Genomic DNA, 15,688 nt, shown 5'->3' with positions numbered 1-15,688 from the left:
TTCCTTCCTTCCTTTCTTCCTTCCTTCCTTTCCTTCCTTCCTTCCTTCCTTCCTTCCTTCCTTCCTTCCTTTCTTCCTTCTTTCTTTCCTTCAATTTATTTATTTATCTAGGCAGGGTCTTGCTACATTTCCCAGATTGGTCTCAAATTTACAATCTTCTTGCCTCTACATCCACCTGGGATTACATATGTGTGCCAACATGCCTGGGTTCTTAAACAAAGTCAAGAGCTGAATACTGTATCAGAATCCACAATGGAGTCAAAGCAGACTCAAGGATTAAATTGACTATTTTAAAAATGCTAAATAGAAACCATGAACCTATTAACCATGTATCTATTAAGGGAACATTTGAACTCTGAGAAGTCTGTCCAAGTTTCTCCACTATGGCTATGAAAGGACAAAATTAAAGTATTTGAGCTTATGGTTCACAAGAATTAGCCTGAGTTAAATAATATAAAATATAAAAATCATCAGAAAAAGAAAATGAGCTATCATTGTAAAACTAATCAGAAGATAATTCCTCTACGGAGCCTCTGGATAGGAAGGAATGCCAAAGTACACCAGATACACTAGCCTGACACAATAGCCATGATGTGATTTCGTACTTATTGAGAGAAAAAGTCTACTTGTAGAAAGAAATAGATGTATCACTACTTTAATAACTAAATGACTATTATTTAAAGATATTAATGCTTAAAAAATGAAATATTTCAAAGCCTGTTAAGGCAAAGAAACCTGTATAGTCTGTTCACAGAAAAACTGTATTTGCGACAAGAGAGTGAGTTCAACCTTTATTGCTAATAAACAGAGACATTATATTTTCAGCACAAGGAATAAAATCACATTTGTGGTAATAAATGTCTGTTCTCCTGGTCTCTGAGTAAACCAGAGTGGTGCACTTGTCACTCTTTTTCTTCTCTTAACAAATGTGGTTACTCGCCTGAACCCAAACTTAGGTGGCTGGTTTAATATTTAAACTCTTTCTCAAATGCAATATTTTCGTGTATATATTATTGAAAAAATATATTACATCTTTAGAAAGGAGAAAATATTAGTGTTACTTTAAAATTCAGTCCTTAATAAAGGCAGAAAGCACTCTATTCAAGAATTTAAGGTAATGAGAAGGGGCCTTATAAGATAAAAACACACTGGATTCACTAATAAGAAAAATGTAAAAATGTATTTGAGTTTATTGAAAATTATCATTTTATGCGAAATCATCTTTTTAAAGTTAAAAAGGTATATCTACTATAATCTCTCTGATGAATTGATTTAGGAAACTGTCCACAAACCATACCATTATAATTCAAGAGAACTACATTTGAAATTCACCCAAAATGTTATCACAATTTTATTTAATTTTAATTTTAACCTTATCTTTTATCCCTACCTTCAATTTACTTAAAAGTGAAACATTTTTAAAATACTGGACTTTAAAAATGTACATATTTTGGTAAAATTATCACTAGGAATATAATTTAATCTGTAGGCCCTAATTTTGAAACATATATATGCTTTTGAAAGACCAAGAGGACCTATGTAGTCTATGCATAAAGACAAGAATCAACAGTTTCAAAGAATAAAATATGTGCTATTATTTTACTCAAAAATGGCTTCCAGTTGATATAGGTATAGAATTTCTCTATGAAGAGACAGAGACTTTTTATTCACAAATTATTTTAGACTACATATATCTAAATAAATACTTACTAAGGAGTAGAAAAATTTTTTAAAAACTTAACATACTCTGTTTTGATAGGTGGCACTCTTCCAGTCTTTTTTCATGAGAATATCCATATAGTAGGTATGCTTCCTGTAGAGCACTCTTGTACCATTTCTTTTTATTTGTACATTTTTCTGGCTATATAAATGCAAAAAAATACGATATATATTTTTTAAATAAAATTTTGTTTTAAATTCTACATTGATTGAACTCTATTGAGTTAGAGCTAAATTTAAGTGGACTATTGTGTATTATTTAGACTTCATGTCTGATTGATTTATTATTTAGCAAAATTGTGGAAATTTGGTAAATTAATAACTAAAGAACCAGATGCTTATTAAGTAACATAAAATTATAATGTGTTTCAACTTTTTTTTTTTTTTCGGAACTGGGGATTGAACTCAGGCCCTTGAGTTTGCCAGGCAAGCGCTTATTCTCTGAGTCATCTACCCGGCCCCTCAACTTTTATTTAGGAAATTACAAAATATTACAATTCAATATGACAAAGTAGTCAATTTTCATGCATATTTTTAGATATATATTAATATCACTTTAAGTGGCATAGCAATAGTGCTGAAGCAGTAGCAAACAACCAAGTTTATTGGAAAGATTTATTTCTATTTACATGTGCTTTACTGTTATAGCAGATATTGGCATATACATTCATATACATTTTTTAAACTTTCTTTGCTCCAGTTTATCTGTAAAATACAAATATTAACAATACATATATCATAAAATTGGATGAGTACTAAATGAAAACTGATGACACTGTTTTGCAATGTTAATGAATCAAAAGTTATTCTACTTGGACACAGCATAGTGTTCAAGTGTTTCATTTTTTAAAGTATAGCATCAAAAGTTAAAAATGACTATAAAAATTATCAATTACAAAAAAGCATTCCAAGGTTTTAAAATATTCCAAAGTTTTAAAATACAATGTTTTAAAATATTATCATTTATAAAATGTCTGACACTTTTTCTTTCAATAACATTATCATAAAAAGAATATAGTTATTAATTCTATTAACCTATATTTACCATCTGTGCATAAAAATCATACATATTTTATCTCATGTATATAATTCCACCTTTACACATTGAATTTATTTAATACCTATACTAAATCATTTCAGAGAATGAAATTGTATATTTTGGCATACAGAATCTATAAATATTAGTCTTTGTTTTTAAGGAAAAAGGTAAAAATGCAAGCTTGTTAAATGTATTAACACTGGAAATTTTAAATTATTTTAAAAATATCGAAACTAGCTTTTGTATATTTAAGACATTTTTGCCACTGTAATGTTATTAGGGTGTAAAATAAATTAAAATGAAAAATCATTCAATACTTAAACAGAACAAAACAATGTCTATAATAGGAATAGAATTAAGGAACTTGTTAAGAAAATGTGGCTATTGAGAAAAACTAGTGTGACAAGAGTTAAAATGAACTTCAGTGAGTCAAGAGATTGAAAAGCTGTTTCAAACTTATTTGGGCTCCTTTAGGAACTTATTGGTAGGGATATGCCACCTACTGGTTGTACAAATTAACACTTAAGCAACCCAAAAAGAATTATGAATTGCAGAATTATGCTGAGTGTGCATAGCACTTGAATAAATTAATGTAGACCGTTGTACACATATAAATGTGATTGTTTTAAATGAAAAACTAAGACATCATCTGAAAGCTTTATTATGTCTTTTGAAGCAAAAATTAATATAAAACCTGGTCTTATTTTGGGGAAAATATAGTATGTATACTCACATACAAGGTACATTATATACTACTATCACTATTTATTTGAAACATGCCTTAGTGATCAATATTTACATTTTTCTCTCACATTATGAATTTGAAACAATACTGTAATTAAAATAAAACTCATGTTACATTTTCCTCATGTGAGAGTTTATTGAAGGATAAATTCTTAGACATTGAATCAGTAGATTTACTGTATGGGTATTTAAAATTTTCAAAGCTACAGTAGAATTACTACAATGAATTTATAGTTGACAGTGCCACAAGCTATGTTTTTCTCACACCATGCATGAAAAATACTTCTGCTATGCTCCAACATTTTAGATTTATTGTCCATCTTCTCATTGGCAAAAATTATTTTGTATTTGTTATCATTTCTATAATCAAGAAACTATGGGTCAGTTTTCATATTTCTTGCCTATTTCTTTTCTAAGGAATGACTGTCAAGGTCTTTGTTAATACATATATGGATCTTATTGACTTATGAAAAATATTTAAATACTGAAAGAAACAGCCCTTTTCTGCGTTTGTGACAAATAATTTCCTGGAAATAGTTTACTCTTATTTTGAAATTTCTTGGTTGTTCAATTAAGCTTTTCATTCTGCTTTTTAAAATTAAATTTAGTGGTACACGTTAGATATATACAACCATCACAGGGAATTTGTACCTGTACATGATATGTCCTGTTTCCTCTTTTTTTCTCCCAATCCCCTCTTATCCCTTCACACTTTTTCTCATTTACAAAGCTTTGTTTTCGCTTTATCCTTCTTTTGTCATTTTTTCCTTTCATTCTTCCTCACTCCTCCTTAGTTCTCCTTTCTTTTGAACCATTTCTTCCTATTTCACTATAGCTCTTATACACTTTGGTCCTTATTTACTTCTGATTTCTTACATCAAAGAAACAATGTGATATTTAAACATGTGTGTCTGATTGTGTGGTCACAAGGTACATCCATTCATCGAGGAATGCCTCAAGTCTCTCCTTTCTGGATGAGTAGTACTGCATTGTATAAAAAACCTAAACTTTCTAAACTATTCTTTAGCTACCTTGTTTTACACAGAGGCCAAATTCCCTGGAAGAAAGATAGCCTCTTCAATCAATAGTGTTGGAAACACTGGCTTTCCACATGCCAAAGACTAAAAATAGACCCGCATCTCTCACCATACATCAAACTAAAATTGAAAGGTATCAAAATCTAAATATTAAAATGGAAATATAAAACACTTTTGAAGACATAGGTGTGGGCAAAGATTCCATGAGAAATGGGCCGACGATATGGGAAGTACTACATAGAATCAACAAATGGGAACTCATTGTATTAAAAAGTTTTGCACAGTAAAAGACATTACCAGTAAAGTGAAAAGAAGACTTTACCAGTAAAGTGAAAAGACTACCCAGGATAGAAAAAAAATTTAGCCAGTGGTCTCTCAGACAAAGGACTAATATGTACAACATATAAGGATTTTATAAAAAAAAAAAAAAAAAAAAAAAAAAAGGATGTTCCAAATTTAAAGGATCAATTCAAAAATGTACATTTGAGATGAGTATGCACTACTCAGGTGAAGAAATTCAAATGGTAATAAACATATGAAAAAATATTCAATATTTGAGAGATGCAAAGGAAAACAACTCTGAGATTCCCAATGGGTATTACGAAGAAATCACAGTAACAAATACTGGAGGGGCTGTGGGGGAAAAAGAACACTTCTGCACTGCTACTGGGAGTGTAGACTGAGGATACCACTTTAGAAATCATTGGGGAGATTCCTCAAAAAACTAGGGTTAGTGATCTCATTTGGCCCTGAAATGCTCCTGCTAGGTTTCTTCCTGGAATAATTCAAAACCATGATTTATGTGCATACCACTGTGATATATGCACATACATGTTTATAGAAGCACAGTTTGTAATATGTTCCCAAGTACTTATCATTTGTACCTATAGTATTTGTTGTACCAATACAACCTTATTATTTTTTTTTTTTTGAGATGGGATCTTACAACACTTTCAAGGCTGATCTTAAACTTCTAAGTTCAAGTCATTCTCCTGGTTTAGCCTCTTAAGAAGCTGGGACTACAGGCATGTATATTGTGAATTCTCAATGTTGTACTAAGGGGCTGTCATGGCATGTGATGCCAGGGCTTGAACCGCGGGCCCCTGCATATGCTTAAGCTTGCCTAAGCAGCTGCTTTAGACCACAGAGCTATTTCACTGGCCCTCAGTAATGTTCTATTAGTCTGTCACATTACTGTAAGCAATAAACTGCTTTAACTATTATAGCTTTGTCAATTTTTTGTACTTTTTATTTTTGGTATTGTACTATATCTTACTATATTATCTCCCACTGTCTTATTCTATTTCGCTACCAACTTTAGGTTCAACTTGTACTGGTAAAACCTTGTCTTTGTAATTGATATTTATTACAAAATTCAATTCTAAAATTAATTTAGATAAGAGTGACATGTTCCATGTTAAAATTTCCAAATCAAAAATATTACTTATTTCTATTTACTAAAGTTGTTTTCTGGGGGCCGGCCAAATAGCTCAGTGGATTAAGGCAAGTGCAAGCAGGCACAGGGGCCTGGGGTTCGATCTGCTGGCCTGTGGTGCGAGCCCTGCCCCCGGGGAGCAATGAGACAGCAATTGAGACTGGGCATATTGGCACACGTCTGTAATCCTAACTCTTGGTAGGCTGTAAACAGGCGGATCACTATAAGTCCGATCTAGTAGTGAGACTCTGAACACCCTGTAGACCCTTCCTTAAAATACAAAAAAAAAAAAAAAAAAAAAAAAAAAAAAAAAAAAAAAAACCCTTCTATATTATAGTAACATTTTAAAGTTTTATTCATGTGCATTTTACACATTAATTCTCAACCTTACTTTAGGATATTTTCTACATAGGTATTGCTGATATTGTGTTATTCCCTCCATATTTTCAAGCTGGTTACTAACGTATAGTAACTGTATAACTTGACACATAACTGAATGACATTGCTATTTTAATAGTATTTCAATTACATATGAAAGTTTTGGGGCCAGGGAGATGGCTCAGTAGAATAAGTGCTTCCCTGGCAAGCTCAAGGGTCTGAGTTCAATCCCTGGTTCTGCCAAAAAAAAAAAAAAAAAAAAGGAAGTTTTATTTATAATACTTTATTTTTCATTTGTTTTCCATAGAAATCCACATATATACATATCTACTAGAATATTTTGCTTTTTCCTTTTCTGTTGGGGTATTATTGCTTTTTTTTTTTTCAGTACCAGGGATCAAACTCTGGACCTTGCACTTGCCAGGCAGGTGCTTACACCACTGAGTTATATCCCTGGCCCATGTTGCTTTTTTCTTTGACTATATTAGCAATTAGACCAGGGAAAATGTTAAATAGTACTATTAATTCAACATATTTTTAATGAAAATTTCCACTTGAACAATCAATTTCCACCATATTAAACAAATTAAATGGGTTCATATATTTTCAGTACATGTTGAACTGCTTTACATTTATTGGTTGAATCATTCTCTATAAACTACAAAATAGTTAGCCATTATCTTAATAACCATAGACCTTTCAGACATTACTGTAATATTTCAGTAAATATCTGTCCTCAAAAAAGCTCTGGTTTTGGGCTGGAGAGATGGCTCAGTGGTCTAAAGCACCTACTTAGAACAAGCTTGGCAAGGCATCAGGGACCGCGGTTCAATCCCCCAGCACCACATGCCAGCCAGCCCCGCCCCCTGGTGGGCTGAGCGGGCCACACACACACCACACACACTCACACACTCTCTCTCTCTCTCTCTCTCTCTCTCTCTCTCTCTCTCTCTCAAATAATAAATAAAAAAAAATTAAAAAAAAAAAAGCTCTGGTTTAACAAAAAAGCAAAAATTCAACTCAAAAAAATATAATAGATTTAATCCATATTGTCTTAGTTGTTTTTCTAATTCCTGGGACAAAATAACTAACACCCAAAGTTAAAGGGAGAAAGGTTTATTTAACTCACAGTTTGTAGATATTTGAGTCCATAATCAGCTAGCTCCAAAGTATGAGGTTTGGCAGACAGTCCTCACAGAAGATAGCTCATGGAACCCACAGTAACAAAATCAAGAAGGAAAGGGAGACAAACACTTGCTGTACAAAAACTACCTGTTCTATGATGGTTGTAGCACCATCCCCTTAATTATACCCAGAACTATGCCAAACAAATCAGTGAAGTGGTTTGTTAATCACACACCTTCAATTTCAACATCACACATTCTAAATTCATTCACCTCTGAAAAAGCCCTATGACCACAAACCAGAATACATAATAATCAGTAGGATAAAGTTTGTCAAGAATGAATCAAAATCATGCTTTAATTATAATATCTATTTTCAACTTTAAAATACTAAAGTATTCAACAAAATAAATGTTGAATTTGGAAGTTCACATTTTAGAATTCAAGTTAGTAAAGGAAATGATATGGTATAAACAAGTCCAGAATAAGGAAGAAACTATGTTGAATATGTATCTGTGAAAAAAAGTGAAACATTTAAGATTTAATTTTATAGCCAGAAGTTGAATATACACTGCAAATTCAAATTTAACAAAGACTTGTTTAAGGACAGATACTATTCCAAAATGAGATTCAAGCTTCAACAGAAAACAAGTCGCACTCAAGATCATTGTTTCAAGTGTAATCTAGATATTTCCTAATCTTTGGCTATTATACATAGAAGGCCATATGATTCTGGTACACTCTCATGAGAAAATGCCTTCCACTCACTTGCATTTGCCCTCCCACAAATTCAAAAGCTGAAATGTCTACTCTATGTAAGAGACAAAATTCCAAATATAAATTTGAGTTTAAGCTCCTCTACTCTATCGCTAAGGGCATAACACAAGCTGCAAGTGGCTCTCTTGTCTTCATGCTTTCTGAAAAAGTTTTCAGTCCTTTGTGAATGAAAGGTTAGATGTAGGGAACTGAAGGGAAATTGAATAAATTGTCTTCATTAGCCTATAAAGGCAAGGGGGAGTTAGTGTTTTCTGGGCTTGAATCTTTTCGTACCATGGGTTGCTTTCTGAGGTTTTTTGAAGATTCGGTCTCCCACTTAGGAACTCATGACTGCAGTGACCTTGACAGGGATAATGTTCTTATTTTAGCTGATTGCTTTCAACAAATATTACCACTGTTCTGCCTCTTTTTTGTTTAAGTTGTAAAGGGATACGAACCAAGAACCATCTTGTGTGGAGATCTTTTATAAAAAGATCCTGCCTCTTTTCCCATGTCTGAATCATTGTCCTGCGGACAAGTGGGCATGCCAGCCATTCTCAGTGGCCACCATATCTCTCCAGCTGTCATGACCAGAAATACTTACCCTCTATATTTCTCACGGCAAAGTTGGACACCAGCGTGTTATGTTACTCAAGTTCCAGGGTATTTGCAACAAACATTTAAAAACACCTTTGCAGTACACATGAGATAAAGAAAAATAACCATCTTTCCTTTTCCCAGGATAAGAAAAAAAGTTATAGGAAAAATTACATAGTACACAGCTGATTTCCTCTGAAGATACTTCTATATGTCCAACATTAAACTTTGAGTTGTCGTAACTTTTTCTATCCTTATGTAAACTGGGCTAAGGGATGTCAGACCAGTTTTGTAACTTCTTTGTAAGCCTCACATACCTCACCTTGCAATGTGGAAACAATTGTTTTTGTCTTCTTCTTGGAGTCCTAAAGACATATTTTTCACTAAAATCTCATTATAATAACTTCAGAACTTTCTAATTAGCCTATCACATACCCCAAAGTAAAACAGATTTTTAAACAAATTTTTAAGAAATTTTCAAGTTAGCTCTTCAGAAAAACTTTCAAAGAACTTTACAATCTTTAAAGTCAAGAAAATGACTAATGACTTTAGATCACACCACAGGGAGGAGTGGGTACAGTATATTGCAAATTCCAGTGAATTGTGTGATCCTTTGAGAGTATAGTACGTCTATATTACATTTTACTACTCTGGCAATTTGATTTGCCTTCATCAGTTTTATTACTCTTAGGATAGAGCAATAAAACAATAATCATAGAAAATAAAAACAGTCTAAAAATTGGTATATACTTACAAATATAAAGAATATGATTCTGAATAGATGAAAATTATGGAAATTTTGTTGTAAGAATTAAGTGTGAGACTAAACAAATGACCAGGCAAGATAATATTCTGCTTCTGAAAATTTCCTAATTGTGTCACTGTACCCAAAATTGAAAAGTTAACTGCTGTCCTGTGTGATTTTTGTTTAAATGAGACATTTATTGGCCAAATGAAAGATTTAATACCATTTTTCCATTTCCTAGGTTTTGAGAAAAAAGTTTAATATCCATACTCAGTAAGTTTTGACTTACTTAATAAGTTTGTACTATTATTCCATACTAATATGAAGTGGCAAACTTAAGGGAAAGACTATTAAAGCACTGGTGAGATTGGAGAGAATTTTTCTCTAGCAGAAATCTGTGTCTTTGCATTTTGAGAGTTTTTCTCTCCATATAATAATTAATCAACCTGGATTCTAGGAAGAGAAATTTTACTTCTCATGTAAACAATGTCATATTGCATTATTTTTGTTACATCAAATGGAATGTGATCAACCTCATCAGGCCTGGATGAGGAATTTCATCTGAGTCATTTTGGAGCCACCCTAGGTTAATATGATTTGGTAAGACATAAATAGTGCTAAAGATTTGAGCTAGATCATTTTGTTTCAATTCATCATGGTTATGTAAACATGTAGCCCAGTGACTTCTTTTCCATACCCAAATAAAATAATCACTTTGGAGGCTGAGACTTAAGGGCATGGGCTCATCTGCTTTAGTAAACTGTGGTGCTACTCTTCAAAATACTATTTCTTGCCTGACATAACTGGCAGTATAGACTTTTATCCTCCAAGTTTAGAGAACATTTTCTTGGCTTTACTGCCCCTGCTTCTACCTCTCAGATGCACTAGACTTTGTTTAGAATCTATCCTGACCAACCTCAGCAAACTCAGGTCAGGAAAACAAGCAAGCTCTGGACCTCCATAACAGGAAACACTTGGTATGGTAATATAAAATGTTGGACAACTTTTAGGAAAAAAGGAGAGGAAAAATATAATTAAAACAAAAATTATTATAAACAAACCAGTCTTATTTCCTTAGCTGTCCTGGATAAGGTACCTTGATCATTAGAACACATGGGACACACCTGTATTCCCTATACATTTATTCTATCTACTGCTTGCCTTTAATTTTTTCTATAGCATTACAAACAAGCAAGATGCTATACCTTCTTGTTTATTTATTATGCATCTTATTCTGCTAGTTTAAATTACATAAAGATGATAAACTTTATGTTTTGTCCATTTGTTAACCTAGGAAAATTCTTAAATAATAGGCATTCAGTCAATATTGAGTATTATAGATTCCAGCCAACACACAGGCTGATCATGCGAGTGGTGTGTAAGGACTGCCTGCTGGTCCTCCGGATCCTCATTCCAGCCAGCACCTAGGTCCGGTGTGTGAGTGGGACCACCAGCCAGTCCTGTGGATCCTCATTCCACCCAGCAGCCAGGCCAGGCATGTGTGTGGAACTTCCTGCAGCAGACAGGTCTGATGTAAAACCCTGCAGCAAAACTCCCTGCAAAGAGGCTTGAGGCAAGACCGACCCAGCTGATTCCGGAGCAGAAATCTTGACAGAGTGGCACAGTGGGTTCACTTCCAAGGGCAGCAGCAGGAAGAAGTGGAACACAGCAGCCAGATGCAAGCAACATCCACCTGGATGAGTTTGAACATGGTAGATCCAGACTTGGTTCTAAGGTAGTAACACTACCAAAGCTCTACACCAAAGATGACAAGACAGTGCTATACAAAAAGGACAAAGAAAAGGAGCAAAATGCAGTCGCAAGCCCCAAGTCCACCCAGAACAAATGCAGGACCCAACAGCATAGAAGAAACTAGAAATCACACACCTGAAACCTCTGAAATAATAGCGTCTGAAGTAAAGAAACAACTGCAGAAAGGTATAGAGGAAATCAGATCAAAATAATTTCTGAAGTAAAAAAAGAAATGATAACTATAATGAAAGAAGTACTAAGTACTTCTAAAGAAGACAGTGATAAAAAAAATAGAGCAGAATATAAAAATGATGGGATCTTTGAATGAGAACTACAGGAAAAAAATAGAATGCATGAAGCAGATTCGAAGAGATATATAGGAAATTAAAACCTTAATCACAAATTGGCAGAACCATTTGAATGAAAGTGAAAATACTTTCAGACCTTGAAGACACCATTGCAGCTAGTGGAAAGGTAAGAAAAGATCTTTTAAAAACAAGTAGGATTCAGAAAAAAATAATTCAACATCTGCAAGATGATACAAAGATGAAAAATGTGAGAATAATAGGCATCAATGAGAAAGAAGTCAATACAAATGATATAAAAAGAATATGGGAAGAAGTACCAGCAGAAAACTTCCCAAATGTGCAGAAACAATCTGACATTCAAGTAACTGAAGCATATAGAACTCCAAATAACAGCAACCAAATAAAAACACACAAAGACATATACTAATCAAGATCCCAGAATTCAGCCCAGGAACACTATACCAAAAACCGCTAGAGAAAAGAAACAGATAAAGGAAAACCCATCCAAATTATGGCAGATTTCTCTTCACAAACCATCAAGGCAAGAGCATGGAGCAGAGTACTTCAAGTCTTGCAAGAAAACAAATTCCAATGAAGACTGACATACCCTGCAAAACTCTCTTTCAAGTTTAATGCAGAAGTGAAATACTTCCAGGATAAAGAACAACTAAAGTATTTCATGATAACAAAGCCAATGCTACACAGACTACTAAAAGACATTCTAGAACAGGATCAAAACGATCACAACTCCATGAATGAGAACAGAAAAGAGCCCACCAAATAGGGCAAACAAATAAACACCAGAGAAAAAGAGGTATACAACAGTAGTCTTTCAGTTATTGTTTTGTATACAGAAGCAAAATATTTCCATCAGCATACTCTACAAATGGACTTCTCCTGAACCCTATGAGGCATGATTCTATCCAGGTCTACAGGGTGGATATTAAGGAAATAGCAGTAGCTCAGTCCCATAAGTGACACTTGGCCACCAGTAAGTGTCATGGACACTGTCCACGTACACCACATACTAGAACTTCATGCGATATCCTGTCCCCAAACTGTTAGCAGTGCTGGTCATATATTTGCCACTTCAGTATTTTGTTATATTTTACTCTTAGTAATTCTTTGCTATGATAAAAATTTTTTCATGGTTGATATTTTTGTATATATTAATCTAATCAAATAATCTGTGAGTAATCTGAATTGATCACAGATTCGTACATATGAAACACTATATTCTGGCCTGTTAGTTGGACTCACAATTTAATTTTAATTTTTGAATATTATTTTGAAAATTTTAATTTAAATTTGAATTAATATTTAATTACCTTTCTGAATATTGTTTAATTTTAATTTTTGTTTTATGATTTATGCTGTTTCTTTGAGGGTTTTGGGGTTTTTTAAATTTTATTTATTTATTTATTTATTTATTTATTTATTTTGCCATGGACATGCTGTGCATGCAGCAGAAGCTACGCTTTGGCTTTATTATGATGTTTTTAATAGATTGTACATAGTAAATAAATTATGTACAAACTTAAATGAATATAATAATAAAAATTGTCCAAAATAAAAATGAAGAATTTACAGATCAGTCATATAATAGTTCACTCTGTCAAAATCAAGAAACTTATAGTCATATAATTAGAATTCTCAAAGAAGAAAGAGGTAGGTAACAAATATTTAAAGATTTAAAATTTCTGAATTTTAGTTGAACTTATAACACCACAATTCCAAGAAAAATGAACTTTTTGAGCAAGAAATTTGAATAAAATCATACCCAGATACACAAAAATGAAAATGTCCAAATATTGTTGTAAAGAAAAAAATCATTACAGCATACACATAGAAAATTAGCTATGGAAGAGCAAAATTAACATCTTATTCCACATTAGAAAGAGAAAAGAAAAAAGTGTGTAAGAAACTAGAATAATTAAAGGACTGAAAGAAGGGTGAAAAATAGATCTGTCCTCTTTAAATTTTATACTTAGCAAACATACCTTTGAAAATTAAAAGCAAAACATTTTCCAGTCATACAAACTCAAAATATTCTAATACCTCCAGACGTAGTATATTGGAAATAAAAAATAGCATAATTTAGAAGGCAAGAGAAGTTGCTGTATGCTCCTAGAGGAAGAATAAAGAGCTCTAAACATGATAGATATGCAGGACTATGTAAAATATGTTAAATGAACCCATTTAAAAGGTCATTAAAGATTTATATGAAGCAGTATCAATCTTATGTCAGGTTATACACATATTTTTTATCTGTGTGTGTGTGTGTGTGTGTGTGTGTGTGTGTGTGTAAAAGATAGGGAAGAAGCAATATAAAGTCAATAGGAAATGGAAATATACTTTTTAAAGTTTCTATTATTGGGAGAAAATATCATACCATGTCTTTTAAATACATTGTAAGTAAAATATACACTATAAATCTTAAAACAAAATTAAGATTAAGCAATATTCAGAAAATTAAATACTAATTAATTAAAAATTAAATGTTTCAAAACAATTGAAATAAGAAAAAGCTTTCATGATAGTAAAGAATTACTAAGAATAAAACACAAGATAAGTACTGGAATGACAAATAAATGACCAGCACTTCTAACAGTTTGGGGATAGGATATTGCACAAAGTTCTACTGTGTCATGCACATGGATAATGTTCATAACACTTACTGGTGGCCAGGTGTCACTTGTGGAACGGAACCTCTGCTATTTCCTTGATATCCACCCTGTAGACCTGGATAGAATCATGCCTCATAGGGTTCAGGAGAAGTCCATTTGTAGAGTATGCTGATGAAAGTATCTTGCTGCTGTATACAAAAGAATAACTGAAAGACTGCTTTTGTATACCTCTTATTCTCCTGTGTTTAATCGTTTGCCCTATTTGGTGGGTTCTTTGCATTCTCATTCATGGAGTTGTGGTCATTTGGCTCCCTCTCTAGAATGTCTTTTAGTAGTCTGTGTAGCATAGGCTTTGTTGTCATGAAATACTTTAGTTGTTCTTTATTATGGACATATTTCACTTCTGCATTAAACTTGAAAGAGAGTTTTGCAGGGTATAGAGTCTGGGTTTCAATCTGTTTTCTTGCAAGACTTGAAGTACTTTGCTCCATGCTTTTCTTGCCTTGATTGTTTGTGAAGAGAAATCTGCCATTATTTGGATGGGTTTTCCTTTAAATGTGATCTGTTTCTTTTCCTTGGCTTTATTATGATTTTTTTATAGATTGAACAGTGTAAATAAATTTTTTACAATCTTAAATGAGTATAACAATACTGTTCCTGTCCTGAATTTCTGGGATCTTGATTATTATATGTCTTTGTGTGTTTTTATTTGGTTGCTGTTATTTGGAGTTCTATATGCTTCAGTTTCTTGAATGTCAGAGAGTTTTCCCATATTTGGGAAGTTTTCTGCTATTACTTCCATCCATATACTTTTTATATCATTTGTATTGACTCCTACCTTCTCATTGATGCCTATTAGTCTCACATTGTTCATTTTTTCATCATCATGCACGTATTGAATTTTTTTTCCTGCATCCTATTTGTGTTTAAGAGATCTTTTCTTACTTTTTCACTAGCTGCAATGGTGTCTTTAAGGTCTGAAAGTCTATTCTCACTTTCATTCAAATGGTTTTGCCTGCTTGTGATTGAGGTTTTAAATTCCTGTATATCACTTTGGATCTGCTTCATACATTCTACTTCTTTCGTCTATTGCTTATTCAAGGATTCCATCATTTTTATATTCTGCTCTATTTTTTATCAGTGTCTTCTTTAGAAGCACTTAGTACTTCTTTCATTATAGTTATCATTTCTTTTTTTACTTTAGAAATTATTTCTGATTGATTTCCTCTATACCTTTTTGCAGTTGCTTCTTTACTTCAGACGCTATTATTTCAGAGATTTCAGGTGTGTGATTTTCAATTTCTTCTATGCTAGTATCTTCCACATTTGTTCTGGGTGGGCTCAGGACCTGAGACTGCATTTTGTTCCTTCTCTTTATCATTTTCTTTTCTTTTCTTCTTATTCTTTTTCTTTTTTTTTTTTTTTTT

General features: G+C 32.7%; 1 protein-coding gene across 1 annotated transcript in view; it reads right to left on the bottom strand.

Annotated features, from left to right (window-relative positions):
* The window catches only part of Zcwpw2 (zinc finger CW-type and PWWP domain containing 2), a 250,227-nt gene that overhangs the window by 108,330 nt on the left and 126,209 nt on the right, over positions 1–15,688 (bottom strand). The window contains exon 4 of the mRNA XM_004634224.2: positions 1,747–1,861. Coding sequence (XP_004634281.1) covers positions 1,747–1,861 — 115 coding nt within the window. The remainder of the gene's footprint in view (positions 1–1,746; positions 1,862–15,688) is intronic.

The sequence above is a fragment of the Octodon degus genome, unplaced genomic scaffold (assembly GCF_000260255.1).
Source record: "Octodon degus isolate 3935 unplaced genomic scaffold, OctDeg1.0 scaffold00059, whole genome shotgun sequence".
Classification (NCBI taxonomy): Eukaryota; Metazoa; Chordata; class Mammalia; order Rodentia; family Octodontidae; genus Octodon; species Octodon degus.
Note: the sequence above shows the minus strand (reverse complement) of the source record. Positions and strands in the feature narration are given on the sequence as shown.